Raw genomic sequence first — 17,245 nt, forward strand, 5'->3', positions numbered from 1 at the left:
TGAAAAAAGCATCTGGGGTAATGGTATTTACCAAGTGTGGTAAATACCCCAACCCTTCTCTGACAAACGTGTAATGAGGGCCTAAAGGAGTTAGAGGAAAACAAATGTGACAATACAATCCTGCCTATTAAAATTGACAACCAAAATTGGGTAACATCACCTAAGCTGACTGAAGAACAAGACTGTCAATCAATCAGGGATTTATAGAGAGCACTACTCACCCGTGAGGGTCTGAAGGACTCAAGTGCCCGCTATGCAATCCCACTGATGTAGCAGTAGAGTATTGCACCAGGCACCTAACCTTGTTAATCACTCAGTGGGGAACGAACATGGGCTGCCAGGGGGTTTTCAAATCTTGGTGGGCAAGGTGAGACCAAGTTGGAACACACAAAAATAATGTTCTCGTTAGTATTTTCTACGGTGGTGAAGGGCGAGTACACAAATCGCTATTCCTCACTACTTGGTCATGTCTAGGAGTGAAAGTTTATGTGCCAATTACAGCTTATTCTGCACCATGGTTTTGTGTGTGGCAGTCCATGTAACATAACTTTGTACTTCTCCTTGGAGAGCAGAATTACTAACTTCAGCCCCTCTATTTGCATCGTATAACAACTTGTTTTGCAGAGTTCCATGGCTACATAGTCTTCATACGCTGCCCACCACCAAAACAAAACCTGACCGACAACTCCATGTCCAAGGAGAAACAGAAGGATTTACATTCTTTGATTTTTTTTTTATAGTACATTTGTAGATTTGGGACCGAAATTAGCATATTCGTTCTCAAAGTATAACCTTGTGAGTGTAGTAGAAACTCAGTATAGTGCATAAATGAGGAAATACTAAAATGGTATACATGCATATTTACCAACTGGTTGAACCAGAGCGTAGTGGAGTGGTGCAGGAAAGTGTGCAGAGGTGCACGGGAGGGGCGAACTTGAGCTGGACAACCTTTAATAGGGCAAGCAATGGCTGACTAGGCTGTGGTAGATTTACTTTGGGAGCCAATAGATTGAAATTTTGTTCTAGATGGGTTAAGTTGGTCATGTTGGATTATGGTACTGCAACAATGAAAGGCCTTTCATCGATACATGATCTAAGTATGTGTACTGAAACGATGTATTTTTGTCTCCTGGCATTACAGGAGGTGCACTGATCAAAATTTCCATTTATAAGCAGGTTTAGTATGTCTGAGGTATGGGTGTCCTGTAGAATTGCCACTTGTGGCAGATTTCAACAAAAAGTGGATTAAATAAGCGAAAGTTCCACGGGAACTACCTTATATCTCTACACAAACTAAATATTCTGTAAACGCAATTCCAATTTAATAAGCAGCATTGACTCATAAGCAACTTATGATCATTCTTTGCCAACAGGATCCAGGTAAAGGCACAACTAAGAAGCAAACACAAATACTGCATGGTTTTAATATTCATTAATATGTGAGGCTCAAATTGAAAGAGAATCAGAAATAATCAAAGATCTCACAAGCTGATCCGTTACAGAAAACTGGTTCACTTCTTTGCTCCCGAATACTTTGAGAAATGAAATAAAATCCCCTATTCCTCCAAGGGCATTTTGCCAACTCTTAACACCCCCCAGACAACGATATATATGTGGAAAAGCTGCCAATTGCCATCATAAGCGACAAACTCTTTTTTAACTATACTTCAAAATAATGATAAGATTACATGTCCTCTATCTCATTCTTATTGAACCACTAGCAACAAACTGCCAAGATTGTTTATTTTCAAAACTAAACAGTTCTATACGAGATAAAGGGAAGCCTCACTCACAAGAGGCGATTAAGTAACCTAGAGATGGAAGCCAGAACATTTTTTTTAACTGTGCACTGGAACCACCATTTTACACTCCTTGCAAGGTGCCCCTGCAGAGGGTACCAATCAAAACGTCACCAGTCAGTGCCCTACATCTACCCAAACACAAAATCAGGTTAAATGACACACAGCCCACTAAATACATGCCTGGGTGTGAGGGACCCCAGACAGTGTCAATAGTCTCCATTCCAGCAGCACATGTAAAGAAGAATGTGCTCCCCCGTAGAATTCCTGCTGCCACAAACCATCAGTCTCTCCATTGCTTTCTTTGAAGCAGCAGTTGCCACCCTCGATCATGGGATGGGCGAACACTTTGAAGGCATACCATTACAAGCAAACCCTGTGTTCTGCTGAGCAACACCAAAAGAAAACTATGAGCATACTCTGTGAGCTCACAGACTGTTATGTTTGCGGAATAAAAAAAAAACATGGCAGGATAAGAAATGTCACACTAGGGCATCATAGCACAGCTCTCTATGACACGGAGTTGCCTTTTTAGCAACTCAGACTGCTTCAAGACCCAGGAAAGTGGAAGTGAGGGCGGAGATCATGTAAGAATATGCACAGAAGCTTTATATGCACTGCTGGGGGAGTGGAAAGCCTTGAGGGCAGAACTGAGGAGAGTGGTAGAAAAGAAAAGCAGAAATCATGTTATGTCGGTCCTTGCAACAGACACTGCCACTTATTATATATATATATATATATATATATATATATATATCCAAACAATGATTCCTCCGACTGGAGGATACCATGGAGTCGCAATAACCCAATCGTAATCCACAAGGAAGTTGGTTCGAGTTAGTTTATTTTTCAATCCATGGGGTGTCAAAACAAAAGCAAAAGGTTTTTGCTTTTATTTTGACACCCCATGGATTGAAAAATAAACTAACTCGAACCAACTTCCTTGTGGATTACGATTGGGTTATTGAGACTCCATGGTATCCTCTAGTCGGAGGAATCGTTGTTTGGATATTATAGCGGTTGGGCTCAACCGCAGGAGTAACGCGGCCACACTTTGTAGCGCCTACCGGGAAAGAAAGTGAGCCATATGGTGTGTTATATATATATACATATACATATACTACTACTACTACTACCACTACTTGATCACATTTACGATCCCGGATACCATTGCAGCTGTCACCTCCAGGCCTGGCAGTATGATAGCCAGGAACTGGAACCGAGCAAATATCGAGAAATTTCACACTATATTGACCAACACAGCCCCCCAGACTCAAGACTTCTCTACCTCTAGCCAATCTGCAAATCTCACCACATGGCTGGAGAACGCATACAATATAGTCGCCCCTCAAAAAAACATTAAAACACATAGACCCCATGATGCTCAAAAGTGGTTCTCCCCAGAACTTAAAGAAACCAAGCTAAAACTTCGACAAGCTGAACGGAAGTGGAGGAGACACTACAACCCGGCACTTAAACTAACGTACCTACTTCTCTTAAGAGAATACAAATCTTTTATTCTCTTATGTAAAACGGAGTACTTTTCCGCAAAAATAGCTAACTCAGCCAACAAATCAAAAGAGATCTTCTCTATTGTAGAGGAACTCACAGGTCCGGCGAGAGTGACTGCACCATCTGAGCACTCTCAGCAGCTCTGTGACTCATTAAACCATTACTTTTTTGACAAAATTACTGCAATAAAAACGAGAATTCCTCAACCGACCATACTCACTACAACACGTCCGGCAGGTCAGAAACCAGTGTCCTTTAACCAATTTTCGCCCATTACTTTGGACTCTTTCTCAGAGTTGATGATCAAAGTCAAGTCAGGATCTCCCCTGGACAGTGCCCCCCCCCCCGCATATCTTGCGTGAAGCCTTCACAGTCTGGCACCTCCTACATCCCTTCTCAATTCGTCACTCAGCAGGTGGCCGAGATTCTTGCTATCTTTAAGAAACCTGGAGTCGACTCTCAGGTCATGAGCAATTATCGTCCAATCTCCCTTTTGGGACCCCCTGAGAAGGGCTAGAGGGTTGGGGGGTCTCTACCCTGCCGTGTTTTCCACTCTTGTTTTGGGCTCTCTTGTGCCTCAGTTCTCCTGAAAAACAAGATGGTGGCCAACACTTCCTGGTTTGGACAGGTTGGAATGTTGACAGTCGACTGCCAGCCAATCAGAAACTCGCTCGCGCACGTAAGGGTACGTGCACGTACGCGTACGGTACGCGTACGGTGCGCGAACGGTGAGCGCATATAGATATATAATTTGCTCAAATTCAATTTTCTCAACAACTACTGTAGGGATTTTCACCAAATATAGAAAAGGAACTACTGCATACCTGTCCCAACCATTTTGCCAAATTTGGTGTAATTCTATTCAGCCGTTCGGGCTGTAGCCGTGTCTAAAGGTCCCTATGGAAATTAACATGGGGAAAACACGTTTTGGGACCCCCCTTTCGGCCCCCGCTTGACGAATCCCCCCGAAACTTTCAGGGAAGGAGCGGAGCTGGCCAAAATTCTGGAAAATTACACTCAGATTCCTCAATCGGCGCCAAAGTTATTCCCAATAGAATGTTGAGCGCATATAGATATATAATTTGCTCAAATTCAATTTCTCAACAACTACTGGAGGGATTTTCACCAAATATAGAAAAGGCACTACTGCATACCTGTCCCTACCATTTTGCCAAGTATGGTGTAGTTCCGTTCAGCCATTTGGGCTGTAGCCGTGTCTAAAGGTCCTATAGAAAATGCAATTTGAAAAATTTCTAATTCAATTTTCTCAAGAACTCCTGGAGGGATTTTCACCAAACATACAAAAGGCACTGCTGCATACCAGTCCCTACCATTTTGCCAAATCTGGTGTAATTCCGTTCAGACGTTCGAGCTGTAGCCTTGTCAGAATGTCCCTATGGAAATTAACATGGGGAAAACACGTTTTGGGACCCCTCCTTTTTTCTCAGCCCCCGCTTGAAGAATCCCCCCGAAACTTTCAGGGAAGGAGCGCAGCGAGGAAATTTAAGGAAAATTACAGGCAGATCCCTCAATCGGCTCCAAAGTTATTCCCAATAGAATGTTCGGAATTGTCTATGGTAACTAGGTCCTAACTATATATACCTACTGGCTATCGCCAGTAGGTAATCATATATATACATACATACATACATACATACATATATATATATATATATCCCTGTGGAAAAGACCTTCAGAGAAGAGAGTGCAAATGAAAGTCGTACGTAAACGACAGCAAGGTAACAATGAAGAAAAAAAAGGAAACTGGGAGGCATCACACCCAACGGAGATGCCTCTAAGACAGCCAATTGTGTTTTCCCTCTCTCTTCAATATGTCTGTATACAGATTTATTTTCCTCCCACTAATAGATAAATTTTACTGCTGAAGAGAGTTGGAGGGCGCAAAGGTGGGAGGGGAGACATGCGTCTACTGAAGGTTGTTCTATAGCTCTAGCATACCCTCTCTCACTTGTTTATGTGCATTAGACTTATGTGCGGCCACATACATTAGGCTTTGAGAATTAAACTCTGGCCAGGGTTCTAAAAGACATAGGCTGCCTTGAGGCTGTTACGATGATAGCAGATGATGTTTAGACAAGACAAGGGCTGGCCCAGAAGAGCACTGTGTTGCTTATGAGAGTGTTACTGATATGATAGAGAACTCAGAACTTTTGCCTATTTCATTCCAGCAATTTTGTGGTGCTTGTGGACACAGGTGGGGTGTATTGAAAACAGAGAGCATTAGACTCAGAAGGTCCAGACTACAGCTTGCTTGTTAAAAGAGCCATGGTAATTAAGCAGATTGTGTGTGACAATATCAATAACAAAAATATTAACTGATATAACTACTGTGGTCTAAATTTAATTTACAAAAGTTTTGCGCCTTTGGGTGTGGATTTCATAATATGTTCTTCCAATTTTTTCCGTTTACATTTTTATAAAAAATGAATACCAATCTATTTATTTTGTAATGTAAATCTACTTGAGAAACAGTAATTTAAGCTGAAACGATGTATTTTCATAATACATAAAATTTCAGTAGCACATAAGTTTCCAAACATCTTGATTCCATTAGCCAACGATTTTTGAATGGCTGGTTGTACAAGCAGGGAAAAATATGTAAAATAGAGTTTGACAGATATATATATAGATATATATATATATATATATATATATATATATATATATATATATAAAAGTAACATTTTGACAGGTAACTTCCTTAACATATAATGAATGAAGAGTGTTGTGGTGTATGGGGCAGAAGAAAGTGAGAGAATTATATTGAGTGGGTAGTATAGGTTCAATGGACATCGATATTGTGGGTGGGTATAAGGCATGCCTTTTACTATCTACCAGTGTGTGGTATTAAGGTGTGCTTTATAAGATGATGTTTTCTAGGAAGGTTTTGACTTTTGCATAAGTCATCATTACAGCTGGTGCCCTAAGAGCAGGCACTCGCGAGATGAGATACTGCTTGTCGAAGTCAGGCTGCTCGAGGTACACGCAGCAGTGTCAAGCGGGTGCCAGCTCACTCTCTGGAGTAGTGCGGCCAGTTTCTCCCAGCGATCCCCTAGGCAGATCTCTCGGTGTGGCTAGACCAGCTGGACGCATTCTCACTTTAGTCCTGGTCGATGGACCAAAGTATTTGTGCAAAGAGAGGATGCGGGGACCAAATCATCACAGGATGCAACCTTCCGAATGAAACAGACTCCTCAGGTGCAATTGATCTACACCACGACGGTCCCTTTTGGTATACGTGGTCACAGAGTTCTGGCACTCTAGTCTCACAACTACTATAATGGTGGACCCTTCAAGTATATGGGATCACTGCAACAAGGCTGTCTGGGCTTGGCGACTTCCGCACTGCGCTAGATACTTGGCTCAGTCTACGCTGACCCTGTCCTGGCATACGAGGGGCACCAAAAACAGTCCTGTACATGAGCTATGGACCGATAGGTGCACATCCAAATCCTTACACTTCGCACAGGGAGTTCGCCCCGTCCTCACCACCTCAAACGATCTCCTCTTCCTCACAGGGCACTCTTGTCCTGGCAAGCAGGCAGGCACTGGTGCTCCAGGACAGGTTGTCTTAATTTCACTGGGTGATAGCCCCTCACCCAGAAAGGAGACTAGCAGGCCTTGGCTTCCAATCCTGGTCACAGGCAGAAGTGTTGCAGAACTTCCCCTGCTCACACAGCCGTCTGGCAGCTTGGCAGCCAACACATTTTTGGGGACTCACCCTCTCACTCCTCCTTTATACTCCTTTTACTGACACCAAATGTGATTTAGGGACCGAGCCTTTGAAGTTTTATGTTGGGGTACTACTTCTTTTGAAGTGGACACTTCTCTTTCTACTTTTTTCATGAAAGATGCCTGCCAAAACGGCAAGACTCCAAAGCGGATTGTCCGACAACACCATTCACAGGAGTGATCAGAATTCACACCTGGAGGTCGGCCACAGTGTAAAGTGCATCAAAAGGTTAATCCCAGGACCTCAGCACCACTCTTTGGGCCCGATGTAGGTCGGTCGGTAACGGCCGAAAATCGGTATTTTCGGCCGTTACCGACCGGTATACCTGAAAGGGTATGTAGGGGCTCAATTTTACAGAATCTGTAAATTTACCGATTCGGTAAATTTACCGATTCTGTAAAATACCGAATCGGTATTTTTACCGATTCGGTAATTCTCCGATGTAGGTGGGACTCTTCAGAGTCCCAGGAGCCTTAACGAATCGGTATTTTACCATCAAATCCAATTTGATGGTAAAATACCGATTCAGGTGTACATGCACATGTGTGCATGCACACCTATGCCATGTGACAGGCAGACCTGCCCTTAGGGCAGGTATGCCTGCCACATGGCACCCGTGCCTGTTTTGGGGGTGCCAGAGGGTGTCAAAGTGACACCCCCTGCACCCTTGTGTGAATCGGTATTTACTGATTCGGTAAATACCGAATCGGTAATGCCCATTCATTTCTATGGGCATAGGAACGAATGGGCATTACCGATTCTGTATTTACAGAATCGGTAAATACCGATTGTTAAAGATTCGGTATTTCAACATCTGGATATACCTACATATCCACACTTTAGATTTACCGATTTTTAATTAGATTCAGATTCAGATTAGCTTTATTCGATTTTTGAATTTAAAATCATAAAAGCAACAACAAAACATAGATAAATACAACAATATATATCAATTTCTAAAACACGATTAAATTGATAAGAGAGGACAGCTAATCAAATAGAAAAACAATTTAAAACAATACCCTGTCAAATGGAACACCTCTAGGACACACAGTGCTATTAGGTCGGAAAGTGCGTTTTTTGAACAAAGGTTCGAATCTGTTAAGAGCTAGGAAGCTAGGGGCACTAGGTACACAGGGTCCCCCACCCCAGACGTTATAATTGTTTACTGCTGTTCTTGATGACGGAATAGGTGGGATGCTCGGATAAAAGTCATGTAAATCCCAGATGCGAATTGGGCCATCCCACTCTTTGTGCTTGCATGATCGTAAAAAAGGGACTATGTTCATGTGCTTGAATTTAATTAGCACCAAATCCCCAGGGATGGTTTTTGGCAGCGCGCCCAGCCACCCCACCCTCCTGACAGTTAAAATTCCACCATCTAAGTTAGGTGGCAGGGGTCTGTTGGTCTGTAGCCAGGGCATGACCTTGTTTAAAAGGTCTTGACGTGTTTCATATTTTCCCTGGCTTGAAGGTGGGACCCCAGATATGACTGACACATAAGGGGCGGCTTCAGGTGGCAAGTCAATTCGTAGCATTTTAACAGGTTCGGGTTTGGCCTCAGTATGTTTTATCAGCGGGTGAATTTTGGCCGGTTTGAGGCCTGTAGCAGGCGACAATGTTTGCGAGGAGGCGTTCTTACGGAGATTTGATTTAGGTATTTCCGGAATAGTGAGGGGGATAGGACAGTTGGAAAATACCGGTTTAATACTTGGTGAAATGTGCGTTTTCATTGTTTGTTCAATGCTGGATAACCTGTCCCCCAAATCGTTAATTTTGGTCACCAGTGGTGATATGAGAGATGTTAGCAAATGTTCAAGCTCGGCCAACAAAGATGGTTGAAGGGGTGATGCACGGTTTTCTATTTTTCCGTACACCGTCTCCCCCATCGGTGTAATTGGGTTGGAGGGGAGAAGAGCAGGACAAGTACGTACAATTGGATTTTTGGCTTGCTTCTCTTTAACAATATCGCCATTGCGAATGTTAAACTCCGCCGGAGGTGTATTGGCTAAGGTTTTGTGTTTAGTCAAGTGAAGCAGTGGATCCAGCAGGGTGGCGTTTACATCATCTGGACTGGTGTCCTTGCTTATGGTGGGCAGTATGTCCGGTATATAATTGGTTCCACATAGTGCGTTCAGATCCTCCCAGAAGGACATAATGAAAAAGCAGTATGGCTAGGAAAGTCACAATATGAAAAATGAAATTTCAGTACCTCTTCATAGGAATTGTAAGATGGGTGGCCCGTCCCGACCTCCTTTGGCCTCCGAGGGCCACAGAGGGCCCGCCCTTTGCCCGGGCTGGTCCCGCGCGCGTCCCGCGAGGCGGGAGGGGCGGCTGCCACTTATGCGCCTCCGGGCGCTGCAGAATGCTCCGGCGTTTCGGCGCCCCCGGTGGCAGTGAGGGGATGCCGGGATTTGAAGTCTTTGGTCTCTCCCCGCCGCGACCGCGATGTCAGGAGCGGCGTCGGTGGGGGGGGGGAGCGAGTGCAGCAGCGGTGGGTATGATGCAGATAGAGGAGCTGGGCCCCCACAGGTAAGAGCCCCCGCCAGCAAAAGACCCCCGCTCAGCAGCAGGGGCGGCTGCCACTTATGCGCCTCCGGGCGCTGCAGAATGCTCCGGCGTTTCGGCGCCCCCGGTGGCAGTGAGGGGATGCCGGGATTTGAAGTCTTTGGTCTCTCCCCGCCGCGACCGCGATGTCAGGAGCGGCGTCGGTGGGGGGGAGAGCGAGTGCAGCAGCAGTGGGTATGATGCAGATAGAGGAGCTGGGCCCCCACAGGTAAGAGCCCCCGCCAGCAAAAGACCCCCGATTTTTAATTACCGAATCGGTAAAATTCGGTAATTAAATATCGGTAAATCTAATTTACCTACATCTGGCCCTTTATGATTTCCTTAGCGGCCCCCTGTCTCTTCATGAAATGTGTCCAAGCCCCTTCCTTGTGATCTACCACTGAATCAGAGAGCAGTTTTTTTAAGTGTGGAGGGAGTGTCTTCCTTTTCCCTCTAGTGTGTGTTCCACCCAGCTCACAAGAATGCAGCAATATACAATCTGTCGGGGGCGGGGGGGTATTCCTCTCCTCCTCATGCCTTCAGCAGGCAAGCCTGGCTTCCCAGAATGGAACCAGGGTCCTCCATTTAATCTACCATTACAGGCACACTTACTAATGTAGATTCATGGCACACTTACAGTCCAGCACTAGTCCTCCATGCACTGTACTATTACATGAACGCATACATTAAGTACACACACTCAGTCTGTTCACACTGTTAAGCATCAAACGTTTCTATATTTATATATATAACCAGGGTGTGTTATTTACAAACACGCACACACTGCCAGCACACACATTTACCATGTGAGCGCTGTTCAACACTTTACCCTTCATGTATTGTACTTCACCCAGGTACATATAGACCCAGCACACGCTCTCATCGCACACGCAATGCAAAGCACTACGTCTTTTATGACATGCATTCCTCACAGCCATACATACACTCAGCACATGCACGAAGCTCACACGTGCTACACAGTGCTGCTCTAATCCTGTACTATAACCTTCCCAGGCACACATCCTACCAGCGCAAAGGGAGTACTCCTGCGCTATGCAGCACTCCACATCTACCTGATGTGGGCCACGGGTGAGTTTAACACTCAGCAGCTGAACTTTTAAAAAGGTGAGGGAGTCTGTAGGCCTCACTCCCATAACTAAGAGTAAAAAAGTCCTGTTCACCATTGCGGACAACACCACATGCTGCCACCACCACCTTGTGCTGCTTACCCCCTGGTGATGGTGCCAACCTTCCACCACTATGAGGGGAGCGCTTTGGTGCCCCCCTCCTGGTCCAATAAGACCGCAATCTGTGAGACAGCCTATGTCATGGTGCACACGCATGATCCGTGTACACCTAGAACCCCCCCAAAAAAACAAAAATTCAGCATTAGTGATCCAGACACTCAGGTACACGTCTTTACTATGAAGAGGACATTTCCATTCCAACAGTATAGTTGTGATGCAAGTGTCGTAGAGGGTTCATTTTAGTCCAACAAGCCAATCGGAGCCCCATTTTGATTCAGCTGAGCGCGATTTTGTTCTCTTTTTCTTTGACATCAGGAACTTTAAGCTCTAGATTTCTCCTCTTGTGGGATTGCGCATCACTTAGGAGTCATGAGGTTGTTTTCTTTTCAGCGACACTGATTTAATGACGGTGGATGTTATCCGATACTCTCTAGGTTAAGCGGAGCACTGTGATTAGTCATCTTTTCTGGGCACTTGCCACACCCCGTGGATTTCATGATATTAACTCAAGTGGGATGATATTTTTGTAAACTATATTTAGGACACAAAATGTTTCTAAGATGATATTTCAGCCATGATATTCTGATAAGGCGGCTATAAATAAAAAAATAAATATGTTCAATTCCTAAAACCGAGGGCAGCATTACACCTCAGTCTTGGGACAAAGTTTGTCGGGAGAGGGTGGGTGTAGAAGTGGGACAAGTGAAATCTAAGAAGTAAGAACAACTTTCCTCTTTGTACAAACAGCATAGCTTCCATGTAAACAACCCAAAATAAAATAATTAGCATTAATGGAAACTCCAGATATATTTATTTGTGTACTAGAAACATGACATTTTCACCTTCTGTGCATATTTCAATTTGTTGTGAAGCAATGTTTTTGGTACTTAAGAGTAGGGTTTTTTGCATATTCTTTTAAATCCCACAACTCACAAATCAATGACAGAGAATAAGTAAACAGGTACATAAGGAGTGACTTTAGAAAAAGGACTCTTCTGATCTGTTCACCTTTCTGACAGCTGAAACATCACTAACCTTGTGGCTATTGTGGCAGTTTGTACTTAACCTTCGTGGATCTCAAATCCGCATTTGACATGGTGCAGCGTGACCAGTTGTGGGATATCCTTCGGGAATGGGTGTTCCTTTGTATTTATGCCATTTACTGATAAGTTTGTGCCACAATACATATGCGAGGATTAGATATGGGAAAAAGGGGGATCTGACAGCCCCCTTTCCAGTGGAGAAGGGGGTGAGGCAGGGTTGTGTGCTTGCTCCTACCCTGCTTTCCCTCTTTCTAAATGGTTTAATCAATGCCCTGCTGGAAAAAAAAGATCTAGAGTCCCCGAGGTTGGCCAACTATAAAATACCCGCGCTTATGTTCGCGGATGACACGCTGCTACTGTGCAAGTCACCAATGGGCATGCAGCGGGTTCTAGCGGAGTTCTGTAAATTTTGTAAGAAAAGCGACTTGGAAATTAATATTGAAAAAACAAACTATATGGTTTTTAACGCAAAAACCATAAACTGCCCCCAGTCACAAATGAATGGTAAACCCTTGGAAATAGTTTCTACCTTTGACTACTTGCGTCTTACCCTTAATGACAAGATGAATTGGGGTACACAAGTTAAGAAGGCTAATTTAAAACTCATAAGCCATTGGGGGCATCTTAAAAGTGTATAAAATTGTTCTCAAAAAGTTGTAGGCCCGCCAGTGAAAATATATAAAATTCAGGATAGGGGAGACTCTCTCTATGGTGCAGAACTTTGGGGCCCCGGCTATTTGAACTTCCTCACAACAACAGAGAACTATTTTCTTAGACCACTTGTGAACCTACCAAAGAGTACTCCATTAACTCCCTTGAGGATGGATCTCGTGATTGGCCCAATAAATTATTTAATTGCCTCCTGCCCGTTGTTATATTGGCATAGTTTATGGAGCACCCCTGAGCTCTTAAACTTTAGGGAGGAACTGAAGGAAGTACTTTCTATTTTGGGAGCAGGGAACCTACCATGGATAGCATATATTAAATCTAGTCTCTATCGTATGGGGATGACAACTATGTGGTCTTCCCCGGAGGAGACCTGCTCCCTAATTTAAAAAAAAAAAACTTTGAAACACAAAGAATACAATTTATCACAACTCCTTCAGAGTACAAATCTAAATACCATGACCTATAGTTTTTTTTGTGTTAAATCACAATACAGGCTTGAACCTGAGCTAAAGGACATCCAACCACTTCTCGCTAAGAAATTATTCCTGCATATGGGGTGCTCCCTCTCAGAGCTTTTAGAAACTGGAAGGGTAGTACCAAGCTGGACTGTACAGGGTGCGGGTCGAGTGAGGAAACAGATATTCATGTTCTTTTTTTTCCCGGCCTATAGTAGACCTAGGGCCAAATGGATACTCCAGCTTTGTAAAAATACGGGAATAAGAGATTATACCGAGGTTTACAGGCTAATGAAATATGATACTAGCCAATTGTTTGTCTTTGTAACCTCAAAATCTTTGCTAGCGATGTGGCATATGCGTAGAGTAATTATCAAGATCTACAGCTCCGTAACTATTTAAGAGTCAAAACAACATGTTTATGCTGCTATCCCTATACAAGAATCAGATCTGCTTCCATTTTCTGTGTAAATTTGTAATTACACCACGTTATTTTTATCAATTTTTATTAGAAAATTCTATTGGATTTTTTAACTTATTTATTGAAAAGTTTTTTAATATTTTAAACATGTGTATATTTGCTGGGTTTTATGCAGATTTTTAGCCTCTGCTTTGTCCAAAGATCTAGTATTTCCTTAGTATTGTATAGTTTCTTACAGTCGCCCCAATGATTGTATTTTCAACCGCTTACATACCTCTTTGAGAACGATGTATTGCGGTTTCCGATCATCTTTTTTGTCTGTGCTTTTATGGCTTTCAGCCGAAATAAAGTTTAATTGGACTTGAAATTTAACTAACCTTATTTAGCTTCCAGCTACATCTCTTCTACATACGATGTTTATCTCGAGCGTCTGGTTCCAGGTCTATTTGATTTTTTCCCTTTCTGCTCCTGCTGACGTGTGCTTGTGTTACTTCTGACCAACATCTACAGATGTAACAATGGTCCAATGCTTCAACTTCACACAACCCAGCTCATCACTTCACTACATTTATCAACATTCAAAGAGCAGAGCTGTCAGACAACAAACAGCATGAGAAAGAGAATATTTGTCATTAAGATACAAGAGCATACCTCAAAGTCCACCTTTAATGCGGTTTCAAGTATTTTTTCTAGTTCCATTTTCATGGACAGTTCCAGCTCCTGCCGGATAACCTCTTGAAACTGAGACATCCCGCCACCGGACATTGCCTTGCTAAAATCTGTAAGCGACAAGGAGAAAACAATAATATTAGAAATACGCTCGTCTCAAAACGATACAACAATTAACAAGTACAGTTTCATCGTTAACATACACCGTCATGTGGCAAAATGATTCCTAACCATAACATTGTTATATTTTCATCAAGAGAAAAAAGTGGTACACCAAATGGTTAGTGTCTGAAATAAAAATGAAAAATGTAAGGGTGCATAACAGTGGTAGGAATTATAAACTTGTGCAGACTGTGGACCTTGAAAAACCGATGATATCATAAGAAGAACAATGCTCTTGTCCATTACCTGTACGGCAAACTTTGGCATGAAGCAAAAAGGTGCCTTTATAAAAGGAGCAAATAGTAAACCACGGTTACAAACTTGCTTAGGAGCATAACTTTGCTTAAGTTAATGCACCTACTCCAGGTCTACTGCTATATGACGGATATATGGCAGGATGTGTAAAAGTTGAATTGGAAATCCAGAGCAAGCAGATCGCTTAGCACAAATTTGCCACAGCAGATTCTATACATCACTATTGTTCCTTAATATCTGTATAATGCACTTCCACTACTGGTGTGGTCTTTCAGCGTCTTTTTCTCGACTGGTTGCTTGGAGGCAAGTAACCTGCCTGTCTTATTCAAAAGGTTGCATGCTGCAGCCTGCATACTTCATCCAAACGGTGGCACGCTTGGGTCGCATGCCTTGTCCGAATGACTGCAGGTCAATGCCAACATGCTGTGCCCTGATCGGGTTAAGCTGGAGCAATGAAAGGATGGAAGAACGGGTGCTTAAAGAATAGCCTCAATGAGAAGGACTTGATGTTGTGGCCGAGGCACTAAGGGGTGCATGGAGAAGTCTGGATGGATAGATGAGTGCTGTGCTTAAACGTGCTTTGTTCAGGAAGCCAGTGAGGAGCGCGGCATGCACTGACATGCAGGTACCCATTCACAATAAACATTGGCAAAGCCTTAAGGCCTCCCCTTTGAGATTTATCAGCTTTGCAAATTATTTTTGGTCATGGTGTCCAGCATGGCTAAAAAAACAGAAAAAGACCCAATGATGTGGCCACGTAATTTTGTATTGGAATGCACATACAAAATGATGCCTTCAATCTCGTTTTTGTTTGTTTGTTTGTTTTTTAAATCTTTCATAGGAGGAGCAAGTGGAGGGAGCAGGTATGGGTAAGCAAGGCAGAGGGCAAAGGGAGCTGCACAAAGGGTGAAGGGAGAACCACGCGAGACATAACATAGGGAAAAGGGAGTAGACCATGGGCTAAAGAGCAAACACAGAGAGAGGGGGATAGGAGAGCACACGGGTGAGAAAGCGCATCACAAGCGCAGGGGCAAAGTAGCACTCAGGCGAGAGACAGCAACGTGTAGTATGTGGTGAGAGAAGCACAAGGTAGAGAGAGCAATATGGAATGAAAGGTGAAGAGAAGCACACGAGGGAGACTGCTGGAAAGCAAACGCACTCAACATGCAACGCTTATGCTAAAAGAAACAAGCATTTACAATGCAATGGTTTTGCCTTTGTTAAAGTTAGAGCTATTGGCATTGCTCTTGACATTATTTTTATTTATGTTTTTTTTAAACAGAAATAAATGGCATTGTCATTTACAATGCCACTAGCTTTATCTCTAGCAAATGACACACACAGAGCCCCCCCACACACACCCACACAGAGCCCCCCGCACACACAGCCACACAGAGTCCCCCACACACACAGCCACACAGAGCCCCCCACACACACAGCCACACAAAGCCCCCCACACACACAGCCACACAGAGCCCTCCACACACCCACACAGAGCCTTCCACCCACACAGCACAAGCAGGCAACAGGGGCACACGGAGGCACAAGCAGGCAACAGGGGCACACGGAGGCACAAGCAGGCAACAGGGGCACACGGAGGCACAAGCAGGCAACAGGGGCACGAAAACGAAAACGGAGGCACAAGCAGGCAACAGGGGCACACGGAGGCACACGCAGGCAACAGGGGCACACGGAGGCACAAGCAGGCAACAGGGGCACACGGAGGCACAAGCAGGCAACAGGGGCACACGGAGGCACAAGCAGGCAACAGGGGCACATGGAGGCACAAGTAGGCAACAGGGGCACACGGAGGCACAAGCAGGCGACAGGGGCACGAAAACGGAGGCACAAGCAGGCGACAGGGGCACGAAAACGGAGGCACGAGCAGGCAACAGGGGCACACGGAGGCACAAGCAGGCAACAGGGTCACGAAAACGAGCACAAGCAGGCAAAAGGGTCACAAGCAGGAATTGTAATTTAGACGGGGCTGAAGTGGAGAATGGTCAGTAGGGAAGTAGTGCGGCTGGTGCAGTGGTACCAGGCTGAAAGGTGAGAGGGGCTGTCTGCACCCCAGTTTGGACAGTTTCCACTACCTAACAGGGATTGGTGGGAGGGGGCGTACTTCTTGCTTGCTTTAGGGCTGTTACTTCGGGGACGCAGTGCACGCTCTTGCCTGCTGCCGCCGGGACACGACAACAGGCAGGGAGAGGACAGGCTGGGAGAGGGCAGGGAGAGGACAGGCTGGGAGAGGACAGGCTGGGAGAGGGCAGGGAGGGGACAGGCTGGGAGAGGGCAGGCTGGGAGAGGGCAGGCTGGGAGAGGGCAGGCTGGGAGAGGGCAGGCTGGGAGAGGGCAGGCTGGGAGAGGGCAGGTTGGGAGAGGGCAGGTTGGGAGAGGGCAGGTTGGGAGAGGGCAAGCTGGGAGAGGACAGGCTGGGAAAGGGCAGGGAGGGGACAGGCTGGGAGGGGGCAGGCTGGGAGTGGGCAGGCTGGGAGTGGGCAGGTTGGGAGAGGGCAGGTTGGGAGAGGGCAGGTTGGGAGAGGGCAGGCTGGGAGAGGACAGGCTGGGAGAGGACAGGCTGGGAAAGGGCAGGGAGGGGACAGGCTGGGAGGGGGCAGGCTGGGAGTGGGCAGGCTGGGAGAGGACAGGCTGGGAGAGGGCAGGCTGCGAGAGGGCAGGCTGCGAGAGGGCAGGCTGCGAGAGGGCAGGCTG

The 17,245-nt window shown here is 45.1% G+C and overlaps 1 protein-coding gene across 3 annotated transcripts in view; it reads right to left on the reverse strand.

Annotated features, from left to right (window-relative positions):
• Positions 1 to 17,245, reverse strand: part of UGP2 (UDP-glucose pyrophosphorylase 2) — a 534,584-nt gene that overhangs the window by 283,896 nt on the left and 233,443 nt on the right. For all 3 annotated transcript variants that reach the window (XM_086927618.1, XM_086927620.1, XM_086927619.1), the window contains exon 2: positions 14,099 to 14,226. In XM_086927618.1, coding sequence (XP_086783744.1) covers positions 14,099 to 14,226 — 128 coding nt within the window. The remainder of the gene's footprint in view (positions 1 to 14,098; positions 14,227 to 17,245) is intronic.

This window comes from Lissotriton vulgaris, chromosome 6 (assembly GCF_964263255.1).
Source record: "Lissotriton vulgaris chromosome 6, aLisVul1.2, whole genome shotgun sequence".
Taxonomy (NCBI): domain Eukaryota; kingdom Metazoa; phylum Chordata; class Amphibia; order Caudata; family Salamandridae; genus Lissotriton; species Lissotriton vulgaris.